This window comes from Myotis nattereri (genome assembly GCF_964212035.1).
Source record: "Myotis nattereri genome assembly, chromosome: 1".
Classification (NCBI taxonomy): domain Eukaryota; kingdom Metazoa; phylum Chordata; class Mammalia; order Chiroptera; family Vespertilionidae; genus Myotis; species Myotis nattereri.
Genome location: NC_138075.1, coordinates 27,834,038 through 27,853,984, shown reverse-complemented (window position 1 = coordinate 27,853,984; position 19,947 = coordinate 27,834,038). Strand labels below are relative to the sequence as shown.

The 19,947-nt window shown below is 40.7% G+C and overlaps 1 protein-coding gene across 3 annotated transcripts in view; it reads right to left on the bottom strand.

The window, feature by feature from the left end:
• DCAF5 (DDB1 and CUL4 associated factor 5) overlaps positions 1-19,947 on the bottom strand; it is a 104,494-nt gene that overhangs the window by 43,468 nt on the left and 41,079 nt on the right. For all 3 annotated transcript variants that reach the window (XM_081110131.1, XM_081110129.1, XM_081110130.1), the window contains one exon: positions 6,974-7,187. In XM_081110131.1, coding sequence (XP_080966257.1) covers positions 6,974-7,187 — 214 coding nt within the window. The remainder of the gene's footprint in view (positions 1-6,973; positions 7,188-19,947) is intronic.

The window sequence follows — 19,947 nt, the reverse complement described above, 5'->3', positions numbered from 1 at the left end:
TACAAAATTGTCAATGGAAGATACAGAGTTCAGAACCACACTTTTAAGGTCTCTCAAGAACTGTCTAGAAGCCGCCAATAAACTTAATGAGATCTACAAGAAATCTAATGAGACCCTCGATGTTATGATAAAGAACCAACTAGAAATTAAGCATACACTGACTGAAATAAAGAATACTATACAGACTCCCAACAGCAGACCAGACTAGCTCAAGAATCAAGTGAAAGATTTGAAATGCAAAGAAGCAAAAAACACCCAACCGGAAAAGAAAATGAAAAAAGAATCCGAAAATACGAAGATAGTGTAAGGAGCCTCTGGGATAGCTTCAAGCATACCAACATCAGAATTATAGGGGTGCCAGAAGATGAGAGAGAGCAAGATACTGAAAACCTATTTGAAGAAATAATGACAGAAAACTTCCCCCACCTGGTGAAAGAAATAGACTTACAAGTCCAGGAAGCACAGAGAACCCCAAACAAAAGGAACCCAAAGAGGACCACACCAAGACACATCATAATTAAAATGCCAAGAGCAAAAGACAAAGAGAGAATCTTAAAAGCAGCAAGAGAAAGAAACTCAGTTACCTACAAGGGAATACCCATACGACTGTCAGCGGATTTCTCAACAGAAACTTTGCAGGCCAGAAGGGATTGGCAAGAAATATTCAAAGTGATGAATACCAAGAACCTACAACCAAGATTACTTTATCCAGCAAAGCTATCATTCAGAATTGAAGGTCAGATAAAGAGCTTCACAGATAAGGAAAAGCTAAAGGAGTTCATCACCACCAAACCAGTGTTATATGAAATGCTGAAAGGTATCCTTTAAGAAGAGGAAGAAGAAGAAAAAGGTAAAGATACAAATTATGAACAACAAATATGCATCTATCGACAAGTGAATCTAAGAATCAAATGAATAATCTGATGAACAGAATGAACTGTTGATTATAATAGAATCAGGGGCATAGAAAGGGAATGGACTGACGATTCTTGGGGGGGAAAGGGGTGTGGGAGATGCAGGAAGATAGTGGACAAAAATCGTACACCTATGGATGAGGACAGTGGGTGGGGAGTGAGGGCGGGGGGTGGGGTAGGAACTGGAAGGAGGGGAGTTATGGGGGGAAAAAAAGAGGAACAAATGTAATAATCTGAACAATAAAGATTTATTAAAAAAAAGAAAGAAAGAAAGAAAAGGAACAAAAGCCGAGTGCTGCTGTCCTACGAATGTGTGCCAGAAGAGCTAGCAGGTGGAAAACTGGCCTTCTTTTTAATATATTTTTATTGATTTCAGAGAGAAGGGAGAGGGAGAGATATATAGAAACATCAATGATGAGAGAAAATCATTTATCGGCTGCTTCCTGCACACCCCTGCAACCTGGGCATGTGCCCCTCACTGGAATTGAATCCGGGACCCTTCAGTCCGCAGGCCGACGCTCTTCCACTGAGCCAAACCGGCTAGCGCTGGCCTTCTTTTTTTAACCCTGTTAAGAGATTGGCTCTCTGAGTAATACAGGAGGGAGTGTGAAGCTTAGGCGACAGAATGAAGTCAGGCTTCAGGGAGAAAACGAAAGATAAACACACACAAAATCCAAGTATGACACAAAGCAAGGAGAACCTTTGGGTTCAGACAGGCTGGAGAGAAAGGAATGCTGTTTTACTGCAAGATTCCTCACTATGCTGCAAGACTAGAAGGTGGGCTGGCTAAGAAAGATAAAAGATAAATTCAGTCTTTGGAGGGGCAGAAGTGTGTACTAATTGTTTCTGTGGATGCCCAGCCAATCTCATGTCACTTATGTCACCTTATCTGATGATGGAAGTTATTAAACTTGAATAACTGAAAGATTATACTAGAAATAAACCATGTATTTTTAGGCAAAAGTGGAAAGACAATATACAGTAGGGCAAAAGTAGGTTTACAGTTGTTCATATGGAAAATAATACAATAATAAATAATACAAGAATAAACTGTGTTTCACATACAACTATAAACATACTTTTGCCCAACCCTGTATATAGGGCTTTAAATGAAAATCTCAAACAGGTTACTGTCTGGCAGTTATGTGAATATGTCTACCATAGCATCTGGAACAGAGCAGATGCTCAGTAAATATCTGCTTTCTTATTTTAAAAGTTGGGATAGGGAGAGGCATGTAGTTAGGAAGGGTTTAGTAAGAGACAGAAAAAAGGAACATGTCTCCACAAACCTATGAATTAATGACAAACCATGAAACTAAACATGAGAGTAAAACATTCTGCTCAAGCACGGAAGTTTCAAACTGGTGGCTCTTGAGCAAAATAGGTATGGTGCACAGATTTGTTTTATCCATACAATAAAATATGAATTTGTTGCAATTCTTAAAAATCAGGAGATTTCACATATAAATCTTTATTTCTGGCATCCCTTGAAAAATAAAATAAAACACCCAGAGGCCCTCATGGCAACAATGGGCTAAAGCTTGAGTCAAAGATTCAAATGGCAGTCTTTTAGATTTAGATGGGGTGGGCTCTCCTGTTGGCCACAGTCCCCACTGCTCCCTATTGTACTTCTAGACCAATTCACTCATTTTTGCCACTTGCCTTGATATTGCTGGCATTAAGTGTGACTATATCGTGCAGTGCTGGCGAACCTATGATACGTGTGTCAGAGGTGACATGCGAACTCATTTTTTTGGTTGATTTTTCTTTGTTAAATGGCATTTAAATATATAAAATAAATATCAAAAATATAAGTCCTTGTTTTTACTACGGTTGCAAATATCAAAAAATTTCTATGTGACATGGCACCAGAATTAAGTTAGGGTTTTTCAAAATGCTGACACGCCGAGCTCAAAAGGTTCGCCATCACTGGTATAGTGCAAAGGGGTATCTATTGAGAGCTCAAAAGTCTGGGTTCCAGTCCTGGCTCGGCTACAAACTTATGTCTTAACTTGTGTAAGCCGTACAAACTCTCTGAGCCGCAGTTTTCTCATTTGGAAAAGGAAGATTTATACAAAACGATCTCTAACAGTTCTATAATTAGAATTCATATACAATGGTGTAATGAGCATGGGGGAGACAAAGAGTTGGCTCAGCTTATTTTATACTTTATTCCCTGAGTCCAATTCGCTGAAATGTTCCTTTCATTTTAATGCTAACGAATATTTCGTGAACCTAGGACAATCTAAAATGAAGTACATGTTCTCGGGCAATATATCTGGGTCTATTTGTGTGAACTGACTAGTCTCACTGCAATTGAAGCCAGAAGACTGTTTCAGATGGATAGGCCACTTAGTGCCTTTCTTGACCATGTTCATTCCTATTATGGAAATTCTCACATTTCTCTCTGGGATAGTTACCCAGCCTATGACTACATGAAGAGTTCCAGAGCACAGAGCCTCAGGCTGTGCACATTCTTAAAGTATACAAGAACAGATCAAATGTAAAGACCACTATATGCAAAGGGTAGTCTTTGGAATGTGAAAGCAGCAAAAAAGATCCTGTCTAGACTAGTCAAGGACTGTACATCAGTCCTACAGATCACACTATAACTGTGGCAGCTGCTGCTTCAGCCCCGAGTGTGCAAAGCCAGAGCCTATAAATCACTTTTGAGAGACTTGTTCCAGGAATAAGACAGGAAGTTGGGCCTTCTGTGCCACACTTAAAAAGTATAAACTCAGTAGATTAGTTTCACTAAAAATCCATTATTTAATTCATCTTCCTAAAGCCCTAAGAAGTTGAGCAGGAAAATGGTACTGATCAATCCTGATTTACAGTTAGCAAAGCCATGGGCCCAGAAAGCTAAAACCCCATACACATTGTACTCAAGATTCACCTCAACAAATATATTTATTGTGCCCTTGCTGTGTGACAGGCAATGGAAACAAGATAACGATGAATAGCTACATTTCTTAGTCCCCAAGGAGTGGACAACATAGGTAAACATAAATCTCTATATTTCCTATTCCCTAGGTTATATACTTTATTAATCCTCACCTGAGGATGTTTTTCCACTGATTTTTAGAGAGAGTGGAAGGGAGAGGGAGAGACAGAGAGATAGAAACATGGATGTGTGAGAGATACATCAATTAGTTGTCTCCCACACATACCCAGATCCTGGCTGGGGGTTGAGCCTGCAACTGAAGTACGGGTTCTTGATCAGAATTGAACCTGGGACCCTTCAGTCTGCAGCCGACGCTCTAGCCCAGCCGTGAACAAACTACGGCCCGTTTGAAATGAATAAAACTAAAAAAAAAAAAAAAAAAAAGACCGTACCCTTTTATGTAATGATGTTTACTTTGAATTTATATTAGTTCACACAAACACGATCCATCCATGCTTTTGTTCCGGCCCTCCGGTCCAGTTTAAGAACCCATGTGGCCCTCGAGTCAAAAAGTTTGCCCACCCCTGCTAGCCACTGAGCCAAACTGGCTAGGGCAGGTTATATACTTTTGATAATCTATATAGGGACTATGAACAGACTTTAAAGACTTTAAAACTGATCCAAAGTTAGATTCAATGACTTCTCATCCACCTTTACCCATAGAAAACCACTTACCCTAATCAAAAAGCTATCTAGTTTGTCAGAGAGGCTATATAGTACCCATAAAATCTTTCCATAGGACAAAAGTCACAAATAACAAGTCAGTCAAATTTGAATAGGGAAAATCAAAAGTCATTCAACGTTTTTAATCATCGTATATAATCTGAAAGGCAAAACAACTATATCTTGTCAAGGTACATAACCAGGACCATCACAAAATACCTTATATGGCTTTGCATGTGACAATCAATACCTGTCCCAGTGTATCTGGGGAAACTGGGTAATTATAATCTAGGCCACAGGTTATCAAACAGGGGCAATCTGCCCCCTCCTTTTACCTTTCCCAATAGACATTTGGCAATGTCGGGAAACATTTTTTGTTTGAAGAGGACAGGATGCTACCTTTTACCTTTCCCAACAGACATTTGGCAATGTCGGGAAACATTTTTTGTCTGAAGAGGAGAGGATGCTACTATCATATGATGCACAGGATAACTCTGCACAACAAAGAATTAACTGACCAAAATGTTGATAATGCCGAGGTTAAGAAACCACGGTGTTCTACATATTGATTAGAAGCATTTATTCTGAGTCTTTTAGGGACTCCATGCTTCACTACTAATATAGAAATTGAAAGAAAACACAATATCCATTTTCTTTCACCTTTCCCTCAGCCTGTTTCTAGCAAAAAGCCTATAAACCATCACATTTAGTGCCTACTCTTTGTTGTTAAATGAAACAGGATCTCACACATACATAAGAGATGGATAATCCATAAAAGCAAGAAAGAAAGGAAAGAAGGAAGACAGGAATAGAGAAGGAGGTGCTTGGTTATTGCTTCCACAGTTAAATGAAACTAGATCAATCATTCTGCAAGCAGACAATTACAGTGGTCTGTTCTATTCTGAGACTGTTCATTTCTAGACTGTTTATTGGCAGTTAGTTTCTTCCCCCCCAAGAAACAAACTGCCAATAAAAACAAAGTCATTAGCATTGTGGCCTCTCCAAGGAAACAATGCTTATACAACTGAGGCCACCTAGTGGTTTCAAGTGTGGATCACAGCTAATAGGCCCCAGCACTCCAACTTGAATATAAATTCTGAATTTGGATATATATTCCCTATTTACAAAAGAGGAAATCCCTAGCCTGGGCAACTTAAGAGGTATTCTCAATTTCTTTCATATTCAACCCAATTCAACAAGCATATATTATGCTCCTACTACATATACTAATCTTTAAACTATGACATTGGGATTCTCTAGCAACCTCAATCTAAGAAGAAAAGCCCTAGCTACCTTCCTTCAAAAAGCAGGAACTTCAAAGGTTTTCAAAGAACTGTTTCTTTTATGCCCTAGGCCCACAAATAACTTTAAAGAGATGGAGTACGGCATGCAAATTACATGTCAAAATTTGACCCAAAGAGAAAACTAAACATTAGCAGGAGAATGAGGTTTCTCTTTTCCAATCTAAATGTGAAGTAGCAATAAGATTTGTTGTTAGAGAAGAAAAAAAGTCCATTTGTTTATCTGATCAATCTTTCTTGATTACTCAGACCAGTCCAATAGGTCCATTCACTGACACCCACTTCAGAACTTCTATGGCCAAGACAGACAGTCAAGAATGCAAGTATGTTTTTGAACTGCCAGCTCTAAGTCAGTATCAATATCTTGACACTGACTGTGAAAAGGCTGGAGACTCACAGCTTGGGTTCTCCTTCTCAGTTGTGATGCTGGCAATAAAAAGAAAAAGAGTCAGCATCTGGCTTCCTCTCAAACAAAGTTGCTCAGCCCATTTCATCCAAGAAAAAAGATGCCATCCCAAGGGGCCTTTCAGGATATATGTCTCTTGGATAGTACTTAGAGTGTTTCATTCATCATTGTAGCTTATTGATACTCACGAAAAACCTCTTCTTTTGGCAAGCTAATTTTCCATGGACTTCCTCCTTTCTTTTGAAATGATACATTCTTAGAATCTTAAAATCTGTTCACAAACTTGGCAGAGCTAGATTGCTCAGAACCATATTGTAGCCAGCCTTGGTTTATGGTGTGTGCCTCACATTACTCAATGGCAGCCCTGATAAAGAAACTCACTAGTAAGCCAGAACATCCCCACACAATTAGTTTCCCTCAACTGTTTCTATCTGACATTATGCTAAAGAGAAATAAAGACCAGTACAGGAACAGCAATCGAAAGGAAAGTAAGAGTGTGGGGACTGAGCCAATTTGGCTCAGATTAAAGAGTTCTGGGTTCGATTGCGGTTGGGAGGCATGTGCCCAGTTGCAGGCTCGATACTGCTGGGATGCGTGCGGGAGACAGACTATCGATGTGTCTCACATAGATGCTTTTCTCTCTCTGTCTCTCTCCCTTCCACTCTCTCTAAAAAAACAGTGGAAAAATATCCTCTGGTAAGGATTAAATAAAAAAATAAGGGTGTGGGATGCAGAAGGCACTTACCTGGTCACGATCTCCTGCAAAACAGCAGCTTTTCATGGTACAAGAGTTGAAATAACCCTGATTGTCAAACTGGAACACAGGCAGGCGGGAGTGGATGTCATAAAGCACAGGGGGCAGGCGACGCCTCAGGGCCAGGAGCTGAGTCCCGTTGCTGTTGAATCGCACACTCATGGCACTTTGAAGGGACAGGTTGCCACCATAGCGTAGGAGAGAACTAGAAGGCACAAAGCACAGGGATAAGGCGTAAGACAGGCTGGACAAGAGCCTGCAAAACACACTGCACTTATTTCTTCCCAAAATGTGCCCAGGTTCTTGTCAAGCCTGTACATCTGAATTTCGGCAGAAAGGTATTTTTCTGCAGTAAGCTTGAAGGCAATAACAAGGATAGGAGAGCTCCTTGATTACATTAAAGCAAGTTATTTAATCTACCAGTTCCCCTTTTCAATCTCCAAAAGGTGAATTACTACTAAATTTACTTACAAGGATAACACAAGCATCTTGAAAAAAGAGACAAGTTAAAAATGATTTGCCATTTCATTTACCTGAGCTAACTATAGAATCAAACACATACTCTGTCAAGATGCTGGGAGATGAATCATGTCCATGCTAATTGGCTAATCATAGATGGTATTTAAGGGATATATTTATCATATGTATTAGAGATGTAAGAACCACTAGAAAGAATAACAGATATTTTAGTTAATTCTATGTTATTATTTTTAAAAATTTTTATTGACTTCAGAGAGGAAGGGAGAAGGAGAGAGGGACAGAAACATCAATGATGAGAGAAAATCACTGATTGGCTGCCTCCTGCACACCCCCACTGGGGATTGAGCCCACAACCCCAGCATGTGCCCTGAATGGGAATTGAACCATGACCTCGTGGTTCATAGCTCGATGCTCAACCACTGACCCACACCAGCCGGACCACTTTATAGTTAATTCTTTAAAAAATTTTTTTTTTTAATCCTCACTTGAGGATATTTTCCCCATTGATTTTTTGGAAGGGAGGGAGGATAGGGAGGGAGGGAGAAAGGGAGGGAGGGAGAGAGAGAGAGAGAGAGAGAGAGAGAGAGAGAGAGAGAGAGAGAGAAACATCGATGTGAGAAAGACACATCAATTGGTTGCCTCCTGCCAACCAGGCTAGGGATTGAACATGCAACCGAGGTATGTGCCCTTGACTGGGCATCAAACCCAAGACCCTTTAGTCTGTGGGCCAATGCTGTAACAACTGAGCAACTGGCCAGGGCTATAGTTAATTCTGAATATTTTTCAATAACAGTCACTTTATTACTTGTCTTTATTTTTCAATTTTTAATCTGTTCACAGAAAACTTTTATATTCCATATGGCATGACTCAAGAGTAAACATTAAAGAAAAAATTTTAATTAAATGCAGAGCAAGCAGTTACAACTAGAAGAGCAAGATGATGTGTTTCCCTTTACTACATCTGTAATTGGATTCTGCTTTTGGGACTTCATACTAAAAACTAGAGACACTATTTGTCAGTCATTTAAAAAGCAATTAATTGGGGCTTAAAGATATTTCCTATGAAGAGTCTAAAAAAATACTACCAGAAGAGATTTAATATTGAAAGAAGAGAACACATTTTCTTTTCCTTTCTTTTTGGTAAGAGAGTTGGTGGGGGAAATTAAGGGAACAAGAAAGAGATATTCCATGGGGAAAAGAGCCCCTGAAATCAGTGCAAAGGCAACTGCCAACCTCACCTGGTCATAAAAACACAGGCTACACCACAACTAGCCAGTCAGTCCTATGCCCCCAAAACAGACTGCTCACCAGGGGCAAGAATACTCTGGTACTCCAGCTATGTGTAGAAACAAGTCTCTAATTCTTATGATTGGAACGGCAGGAAAAAGAGACTTAGAACAGTCCCCAGAACTCCAAACATCAAGAAGAAGTCTGGTATCCCTGCAGGCCCCAACCAATAACCTCTGCAGAAAAATGTTCTTATAACGGTCCTAACACAGGCCACAGTCACTCACATACAGAGAATAATGGCGGGCTGTTAGAGCCCAGGCATTTCCTTCCCAGGGTGCCCTAGCTCCTACAGGCATGTGGTGTTATCTAAACACTGAGCTCAAAAACAATGAGAGGCTTTCAACCCAAGATCAGCATGGAGTGTGCAAATAAACCAGCATGTGTAGGACTGAAGAGGAGTTGGGGGTGGAAACAAGACTCAACAAAAAGAAACTTGGCTAGCCCCACCAGCCCAAGCAGCAAGGGGTTTGTATCAGCTCAGGCACCCCTGACAGGAAAGCTGGGGCCTCTGGCAAACGCCCTTTCCATCTGTTAACAGGAACTTCCTCTGCAGCTTCCAGTCAGGTCTGGAGGAGTCTGCCCAGGACAGGAATCTGGGCCCATCCCATCCCAGCCAGGCTCCCAGACAAACATTGGCAATCTGGCCACTCCACAGGGGTCTTAAGGAGAGTCACTATTTTCTTGCCTATGCTACTGAGCAGGGAACTCCTATTTCTTTTTTTTCTTTTTTTAAAAATATATTTTATTAATTTTTTAAAGAGAGGAAGGGAGAGGGATAGAGAGTTAGAAACATCGATCAGAGAGAAACATCAATCAGCTGCCTCTTGCACACCCCCTACTGGGGGTGAGCCTGCAACCAGGGTACATGCCCTTGACCAGAATCGAACCTGGTACCCTGCAGTCCCCAGGCCGATGCTCTATCCACGGAGCCAAACCGGCCAGGCAGAAACTCCTATTTCTCACACTGATAGGGTAGGTACATAGGAATCTTGCTCCCAGAGTGTTTACGGTGCTAACTAAAGAGCAGCATCTACTAAAGGCTGGCCAGTGTGGCTCAGCAGCTGAGCATCACCCTATGAACCAGGAGGTCAGGGTTCGATTCCAGGACAGGGCACATGTCCGGGTTGCGGGCTCGATCCCCAGTGGGGGGCATGAAGGTGGTGGCTGATCAGTGATTCTCTCTCATCTTTGATGTTTCTATCTCTCTCTCCCTTTCCCTTCCTCACTGAAATAAATAAAAATATATATACATATATTTTTTTAAAAAGAGCAGCAGCTACTAACAATGAATACTTCACATCTGGGTGCAAAATTTAATTCCTTCCAAAGGGATGAAATGACACCAGAAAGGGAGCTACGTTAATGGGAATTTCTAGTAGGGGTTCTGCAGCTGGGTCCTCCTTGAAAATGGTAAGCACGATCTAGTTCATCAGAAAGAAAAGACTTAGAAGCAGTTTGCCCTCATAGTCACAATATAATGTCAAAGACCCTATTGTTTTCAGTTCTAAGTGTAATGTGCATGAGAAATCAACTGGACGTTTTAATAATGTAGATTCTAGCTAAGATTTGGAAACAGCCCATGTGCCCATCAGCAGATGAGTGGGGAAAAAAGCTGTGGTACATTTACACAATGGAATACTATGCAGCTGTAAAAAAGAAAGAACTCTTACCATTTGCAACAGCATAAATGGGCCTGGAGAGTATTATACTAAGCAAAATAAGCCAGTCAGAGAAAGATAAGTATCACATGATCTCACTCATATGTGGAATCTAATGAACAAAATAAACTGATGAACAAAATAGATCCAGAGACATAGAAGCATGGAACAGACTGTCGAACCTCAAAAGGAAGGTGGGGGAGAATGGGTGAGTGGGAAGAGATCAACCAAAGAACTTGGATACTTATATGCATAACCCATAGACATAGACAATAGGGTGGTGAAGGACTGGGATGGGGGTGGGGGGCAGGCTAAAAGAGGTCAATGTTGGGGGGTAGGGTGAGGGGAAGGGGACACATATAATACTTTCAATAATAAAGATTTTTAAAATTAATTAGTTAATTAATTTTTTAAAATGTAGATTTTCAGGATCCACCCCCAGATAGTCTAATTCAGTGTTTTTCAACCTTGTTCATCTTTGGCACACATAAGCTAATTACTAAAATTCTGTGGCAAACGAAAAAATATATTTTTTGCTGATCTGACCAAAAAAAGGAATAATTTTTGCCCTAACAGGTTTGGCTCAGTGGATGGAGCGTCAGCCTGCGGACTGAAAGGTCCCAGGTTTTATTCCGGTCAAGGGCATGTACCTTGGTTGTGGGCACATCCCCAGTGGGAGGTGTGCAGGAGGCAGCTGATCGATGTTTTCTCTCACATCGATGTTTCTAACTCTCTATCCCTCTCCCTTCCTCTCTGTAAAAAATCAATAAGATATATATATATATTTTAAAAGGTATAATTTTGATTGATTTACAAAATAATTAATAATAGTAATGATCTACCCTTTTTGCTCCAAAGTGAATTTTAAAAAATCAGGTGCCTATACTTGTATAATGGTTTCTGGTACCAAGAATTAACCAAGAATATGCAACTCTATCATATGACCTATATATTTATGGTTCAAGACAGGGCATTCACATCGGACAGCTATTATTGTGCTAGTTTTGACAAGCTAAGGGAAAAGAGGTTAGTACCCCTGAATAAGAGTCAGGTATTGCATGTTTTAAAAATTCTTGTGGCACACTGGTTGAAAAACATTATTCTAATTCAATCTGGGAAGTGAGCTCAGGAATCTGATTTTAACAAGCAATCCAAATTAATTGCGATGAATGCAACCTTCAAATCACACTTTGAGAAACATGGTTCCATTTGGAATTTTGGGGAGTGGGAATCAGGAAGGGGGCTCGAGGGGGGGGGGGGACCAGGTGGAGAGAAAGAAGATGAAAAGCCGACCAAACTATAAGGCACTTTTAATGAAAAGCCAACCACACTATATAGCACTTTTTACAGCCCCATGTCTATTAACAGAAAGATCTCCAATTCCTTTTAAGATTAGAGTTCCACTTCACCAACAATGCCTGAAATGATGTTTTCCTGTCCTCAACACATTCTCTGAAGGGGAAGAAGTTTCTCATATCCTCTTGAAGAACTGAGGATACTTGTATATAATAAGAATGCCTCAATCCCGACTTGCTTTCTGGGTTCTGATCTTAATAACAGAGATGCCACTAACTCCACTCCTCCAGAGAAATGGCCACCATTACACACCCAAATAAGGTGAGCAGTATTTTGAAAGGACTAGCAACAAGTTAAAATGGGTTTAAATCAAAATATACCTATACAAAATAAAAGCAATATCCTATTCCCAATCTATCTTCAACCAAGGGTCTGTCATAAAATGCAACAGGAATGGGGTCGGAGGTGATCCGAGGTCAGCATACAAAAGACCCAGGATGAAAAGCAAAAGAACCCAAACATCAGAAAGATATTCTTCACTAGCGTGGTTTCCTAGTCTTTGCACACCCCGCTCAAATACTCAACTGGACTTCTTTATTGCTTGAGTGGAACATTCTTTAATATTAAAGTTTTTTAATGTTAAAGGACATTAAAAGGAGTACTTGGCCAAGGCTATGGCCTTGAAACAGAAGAGAAACAAGTTGAGGTTGTGTTCAGGTGAAATATGGGAGTATTCTGTCCAGCAGCACAAGATAAAGCAATCATAAAGGTTCCCAGATCAGGCTCCACAAACCTAGATTCCCCTAAGTCCATGACTGAGCAACTCATCTGATGGTGCCAATAAGATTTTCCAAAGCCCACTGGCATGGATTTCCTCCTCACTTCTATCTGAAAGTTTCATAAGACCTGTGAAATGCTTGGAGACAAGGCACCGTTATTCCACATCACAGACATCAGAGCTGGTATCGTACGATCAGAGAGGCAAAACCAAGCTCTGCAGGAGAAAAATCTCCTCCAGCTTCTGCTTTAGGGCAAGATGACCTATAAGGAATATGGGTCACTTTGTACTTCCCTATAACACAACACATAGAAAGAGAAATCCTAGAGGCATTAGACTTAGATAAAAAGAAAAAGTTCAGGGAGTCTCAGCCCATACCAGTTCCATTCAAGTGTGTTCAGGGTCCCAATAATCCCTTAACCATTTCTTTTATGTGATTTTTTTCTAAGATAATCCTCAATTCCAAGGCTGAGACACTCCCTAGGAAAGCAGAACTGTTGGACAACCACCCTGAAAAACACACACTGTGATCTGTGACTGAACAAACTTCTTTTCCTCAGAACAAGATTCACTGCCAAGCCTCTCTGGCTTGAAATATGTAAGTTCCATGGACATGGTAAAATTTCTTTCCCTTTTTGAACATCCAGAAATTTAAGTTTGTCTGAGGTCAGCAGAGGTCTTGACTAAATTGCTGAGGAAGAGATCTTAGATAACCAAATGGCATATCCAGTCCCTCCACAAAGCAAACATGGACAACAGGCATTGCCATGCTTCTAATCACCATCTTCCAGAACAGGGACATGCCCGGAGTTGAAGAACTATAGTCCAAGTTTTTGCATTTGTTCCAAGGATACCAAAAGCCACACAAAACTAACCAAAATCTCAAAATGAATGAAAAGGTAGTGCCATAACAGATTGTTCTAGAACACTCATGAATTTTCCATAGAATTAGAGACTCAACAATAGTTAATCAGATGACCTGGCTTAATCAAAACAACCCCTTTCCAAGCTACAGAAAATAGAGAGGTTTCGTAAGCAGCCAGTAAAATCTTCATCTTAAAACTATTCCTGGTTCTACCTTCTGAAAGATATTATCAGCCCTGATCTCACAGTGTATAAAACTAGGGAGGGAGAGTTTAATGAACAGTGCTTGGCAGGAGGAAGAGAAAAGCAAGAGAAAGAGAAAAGCAAGAGGAAGGAGAAAGACAGATGATACCAGTTGCTACAGCAACAGTTAACAGTGCAGAAGTGAGTGGGTATATACGCAGGTAAACAGGCAGTCCCTGATGGCAGGAAAAGAAACTGGGGTGAGTGTGCTGACTATTAGGTAGGGTACAAGGCCACGAAGCTAGAGAAATGTTAAAGAGGAAAGAGGCAAACTCTGGAAAAGTCCTAAGCAATTGAGGGTCTGAAAACAAAAACCGCAATTTGGTACTTCTACTATGATCTCTTACAAAAACAAGAGAGGAGGGGAACATAAAGGAAAAGGGAGAGAAGGCCAGACTGCTGACAGGTGAGACATGATTACAGGAAGACAGCTCATTTCATATAGGAGTCACTCACTGAGAATGTGTCCAAAACCCTAAGTCACCTCTATATGGCAGAAATAGAAATGTCTTAAAATAACAGCTTTCAAACTTTTTAAATAGTAATCCTTTGTACATTTTATACTGCTCCCCAGTATACCCACACTTATTTAGCACAAATTCATTGAACAATACTTACCACCTGCTATATGCAATGCATTGACTTTTTATTCTATATTTGCTATTTAACAAACACTTGTGACACCTAAATTGATTTCATGACCCACTAGATCACTGAAAGAGCTTCCTACTTTTTGTCTCCTTGCTTCCATTCTTGGACCCATGCTTCAGTTTATCCCAGTGATGGAGAACCTATGACACGCATGTCAGAGGTGACAAGCGAACTCATTTTTTTGGTTGATTTTTCTTTGTTAAATGGCATTTAAATATATAAAGTAATATCAAAAATATAAGTCTTTGTTTTACTATGGTTGCAAATATCAAAAAATTTCTGTATGTGACACGGCACCAGAGTCAAGTTAGGGTTTTTCAAAATGCTGACACGCAGAGCTCAAAAGGTTCGCCATCACTGGTTTATCCTGAACAAAACAGCCAGAGGGATACTGAACCATATAGTCAGATCACATCATTACTTTGCTGAATATCCTCCAGTGGCTCCTCCATTTCAACTACAGTAAAAATCAAATTCCTGCCGAAACTGGTTTGGCTCAGTGGATACAGCGTCGGCCTGCGGACTGAAAGGTCCCAGGTTCGATTCCGGTCAAGGGCATGTACCTGGGTTGCGGGCACATCCCCAGTAGGAGATGTGCAGGAGGCGGCTGATAGATGTTTCTCTCTCATCTAACTCTCTATCTCTCTCCCTTCCTCTCTGTAAAAAATCAATAAAATATATTTTTAAACACAAAAAAACAAATTCTTTACAATGCCAACAAGGCCTTAGACCAGTGGTTCTCAACCTTCCTAATGCCGTGACCCTTTAATACAGTTCCTCATGTTGTGGTGACCCCCAATTTCATTGTTACAAATTGAACATAATTAAAGCATAGTGATTAATCACAAAAACAATATGTAATTATATATGTGTTTTCCGATGGTCGGTGACCCCAGTGAAAGGGTCGTTCGACCCCCAAAGGGGTCGCGACCCACAGGTTGAGAACCACTGCCTTAGACAATCCCTCCCTATTCTCATCCATTATGTCTCTGACGCCACCTCCCAGAGTTATCTTTTTCTACTTCAACCACATAATGCCTCCCTACTGTTCCTAGAACACATCAGGCATGCTTCTGCTTCAGGGACTTTGCACTTGCAGATCCTGCAGCCCCGATGTTCTTCCCCAGATATGAGCATGGATCATTTACTTACCTCTTAATTTCTGGTACCCTACGCAAAAATGCAACTTCCCCAATACGCCTGGTCTCCCTGGCCTGCTTTATTTTTCTCTACTACATGAATCACCATATTACAATCACATATTGTATGCATTTTATTTTGTTTCTTCTTTGTCTTTTCCCACAGAACTATTAGCTCTTATAACTTTTCCCTGTGTATCCCAACTGCTTAAACAGTGCCAGACACACAACAGGCATTCAGTAAATAGCTGTTAAATGCAGGATCTAATGGATCAAAGGCAGTAGTTTGAAAAACACTGACTTAGAACATTAAGAAAATAAAAACAAAACAAAAAGACCCAAGTTTCACCAAGGTTCATCCGGCTCCTGATATCTGTCTGCCCACAAAACCTAATCTTGAAAGGTAAGCAGCAGAGCAGCATAAAATCAGAAAAATAGCAGGAAGATCACTGAATCAATGTCCTCTTTCACAGACAAAAAACTATGGCCCAGAAAGCAAAATGATTTGCCAACGACCACCCAGATCTCCACCTCTTCATGTAACACTGCTATACATGCTTCAAGTGAATTAAATTCATCTGCCTGCTAATTAGCAGCCAATAAAAAGGAAGAATGTGGTAAACAGGATTCTTAATTATATCATGCATACAATTTTCAGAACAAAAGTTCAAAAGGAAAATTAGTAATCAAATTTTAGGAAGTACCATGGCTGGTGTGGCTCAGGGGCCCTGAAGGGTCACGGGGTTGTAGGCTCAATTTCCAGTCCTAGTCAGGACACGTGCGGGCAGGCAAGTAATCCTTGTCTCTCTCTCACATTGAGATTTCTTTCTCTTTGTTTCTCCCTCTCCCTTTTACTCTCTAAAAATCAATGGAAAAATATCCTTAGGTGAGGATTAACAAAAAAAGTCAAAGACCCTGGGTCTGAATGGACATAGTAGCAAATTCAACAAGGGTTTCTGAATAACAAGTGTCCATCTTGTAGCATAAGCAAAGTTGCTTAATCACCTAGGTATCTGTTAAAAAGTGGCAGATTCACAGGTCCCACCATCCCAGATCAACAATTCCACCTCTGGGTCTGTGTTCCAGGAAAGAGCTCTTAAACAAGTTCCCCAGGTGATTCTGATGCCCTCTAAGGTGTAAGAATCATCAGGCTGGTGTGGTTCAGTGGTTGAGCATCAACCTATGAACCAGAAGGTTACCGTTCGATTTCTGGTCAGGGCACATGGGGGCATGCAGGAGGCAGCAGATGAATGATTCTCTCTTATTATTAATGTTTCCACTTCTCTCTCCCTCTCCATTCCTCTCTGAAATCAATAAAAAGATATAATTTATTAAAAAAACACAACCAATTAAAAAAGAAAAAGAAATGTGAGAATCACTGGGTTAGGATACCAGAAGCCCTGCGCATTCCAGTGGACAAAGTTAATTGTAGAGCTCCACCTTGTGGCCTAAAGGTTAGAAAGCAACTTTACCAGAATCTCTGGTTCCCCCACATAGTTCTAATTGACAGGCTTTCAAAGCCCAGCAAGAACTCTTACAACCTCCTCTAATGGTTTATTCCTTAGAGGCATTTTGATCCATGCAATTACACTAAGAATTTAGGCCCAGAAACATTACAGAAAGATAGTTTTGAAAATGTAGACTATTTTGGGATTAGTAAAACACTGTGTCTTCATTTCAATATTTACTGAGTACCCATAACATTCTAAGCACTATGCTAGGCACTAGAAATTGAATAAAACATGACCCTGTCCTTAAAAATCTACAGAAAAACATGACAAGTAATAGTACAGATGAGGACAAGTGCCTCCTTTCTAAGAAGCAATTATTGGGCACTGGGAAGGAAATCAAGAACATAATACTGGTATAGCTGATATAAGACACTAGAGGCCTGGTGCACAAAAATCTGTGCACTCGGGGGGGGACGGGGGCCCCTCAGCCCGGCCTGTGCCCTCTCGCAGTCTGGGACTCCTTGGGGGATGTCCACCTGCTGTCTTAGGTCCACTCCCTGGGGGGATCAGGCCTAAGCTGGCAGTCAGGCATCCCTCTGGCAGCCTGAGAGCCCTCAGGGGATGTCCATGTGCCAGCAGGGAGCAGGCCTAAGCTGCAGTCAGACATCCTTAGCGCTGATGAGAAGGCAGGAGAGGCTCCCGCCACCACCACTGTGCTGGCAGCCGTCAGCCTGGCTGGTGGCTGAGCAGAGCTCCCCCTGTGGGAGCGCACTGACCACCAGGGGTCAGGTCCTGCAGTAAGTGTCTGCCCCCTGGTGGTCAGTGTGTGTCATAGTGACCAGTCATTCATTCCCAGTCATACTGCTGTTACAGTCAATTTACATATTACCCTTTTATTATATAGGATAATCATATTCAAGATAACCAATGATGGCAAAAGCAGTGATTGAGACATGCAACATGAATGCCACAGATCATAAATGCTTTACAGAGGCTGTAAATAGAGCAATCCCTTCCTGTAGAACAGGGTGGGGAACATTGGCCCACAAAATCATTTGGTCTGGCCCTGCCAAGGCATTAGGGGTGAGTTAATTAAATTTTGACCAAATATAGTAGACTAACTTTTAAGTTGATAATTTTGCATGGTCCGAAAATGATGTTATAAATATCCAAATGGCCCTTGGCAGAAAAAAGGTTCCCCACCCTTGCTCTAGAAGGGAAAGCTTCATTCATTCAACACATACTCTGTGCCAAAATTGTGCTAGGTGCTAAGGCAGTGGTTCTCAACCTTAGCTGTACATTAGAATCACCTGGGAATCTTTTTAAAATCTGGGCCACACAAGGCCCAGAAATCAGGATTTTAAAAAGATTCCCAGGTGATTCTAATGTGCAGCCAAGGTTGAGAACCACTGTGCTAAGGATCCAGTGGGCAAAGGAAGCTTTATGAGCAGGGAGGTCTTAGCAAAGATGTTTTCCCTGGTGCCTTGACGGGTAACTAGGGCATGAATAGGCAAAGAAAAATGGAGAAATTCTTATTTGTGTTTGTATGTGGAGGAGAAATAAGGGGGAAGGGACACTGGCACCAGAAAGAGGCAGATTGCTTGTTTAAGGAGTTGTATTTTATCCTGTAAAGTAGGACATGATGCAGTCATTCCAAAGGAACATTCTCTTGGAGCATCATCCCACATAATAGGTTCTGGAGACATGGCCATGAACAATGATAACGAGAAGCCACCAAAGCTCCTGAGTAGGGTAATGGCAAAAGTGATGTTTAAAGATCTGCGTTATATTCCAGAAGAAAGAGGCAAGTTAAGAAGCCAGGAGTAATTACCTTATGGAAAGAGTGATATGGGCCTACAATGGGGCAGGGACTTTAAGAACTGAAAATAGTGGCCAGGCACTAACACAAAGCAAGGCTGGTTATGGCAGAAAGATGAAGGGACAGAAGAATCAAATGGGACTCTGGGATTTCAGCCAGGTTGATTATAAGAGTGATGGCAACATTAAAAAAAAAAAAAAGTTAAGAAAGGAATACACTTTTAGAAGAAAAAAAAATTTATTACAGGTTTCAGTGGGTGAAACACTTGCCTGAGTATTGTGTATGTACACATAGACAGTAAAAAGGAGTGAGTGGAAAAAGAGATATAGAAAGGAATGGCTAACCGAAGACATATCCCTGATTAGAGCTAACCATGCTGACAACTACACACCAACAAACCCCAGCGTTTTTCTTGCAGGTTTCTAAGATTCTGTCTAAATTTCTGGGTCCTCCTGATTTCACTCTTCTTTCCCACTTCTGCCCCTTCAAGTTGCTCCCTAAAGAGCAGGTGGTGTTGCTATAACTGGAATTGTATGGAAGAAGATAAATACCCACTTGAATATACTAGTGACCTTGGATGCTTTTAAAAATGTACGCTAAGATATAACATGAAAAAAGTGCATTAATTCTAAGCATATAGCTTAATAAATTTTTACATATACACTCATGAAACTACCACAGATATAGAAACACAGAAGTTTCCCTTATGCCTTCCTAATACCCTACCCAGAGGTAACCACTATTCTGAGTTCCATAACCTGTCTATCCTTAACAGCACACACATGAAATCACATTCTCTTTTGTATATGGCTTCATTCGTTCAACATTAGGCTATGAGAGTCATCCATGTTAATGTGTGTTTCTATTCATTCTTTTTCATGTCTGTGTCATAGTCTGTTGTATGGTTCTTCTGCAGTTTACCTATCCATTTCTTCTTTGATGAACATTTAGGTTCTATACCTAGGAGTAGAGTATGATTGCATGGAGTCATGTGTAGCTTTAGTCAATATTGACAAATAGTTTCCCCAAGTGGTTGTACCAATTTACACTCACCTAAAATGCATGAGAGTTTCAGTTGCTCCATTCCCTTGGCAACATGTTCAGTCTCTAGTTTTAACCATTTAGGGTGTATAGTAGTAATTCATTGTGGTTTTAATTTGCACTTCCCTCATCCTATATAATAAAAGCCTACTATGGGAAGTGTCCAGTCGTCTGTTCAACCAATCAAAGCATAATATGCTAATGCTATGCTAAGGCCACTCAACCACTTGCTATGATGTGCACTGACCACCAGGG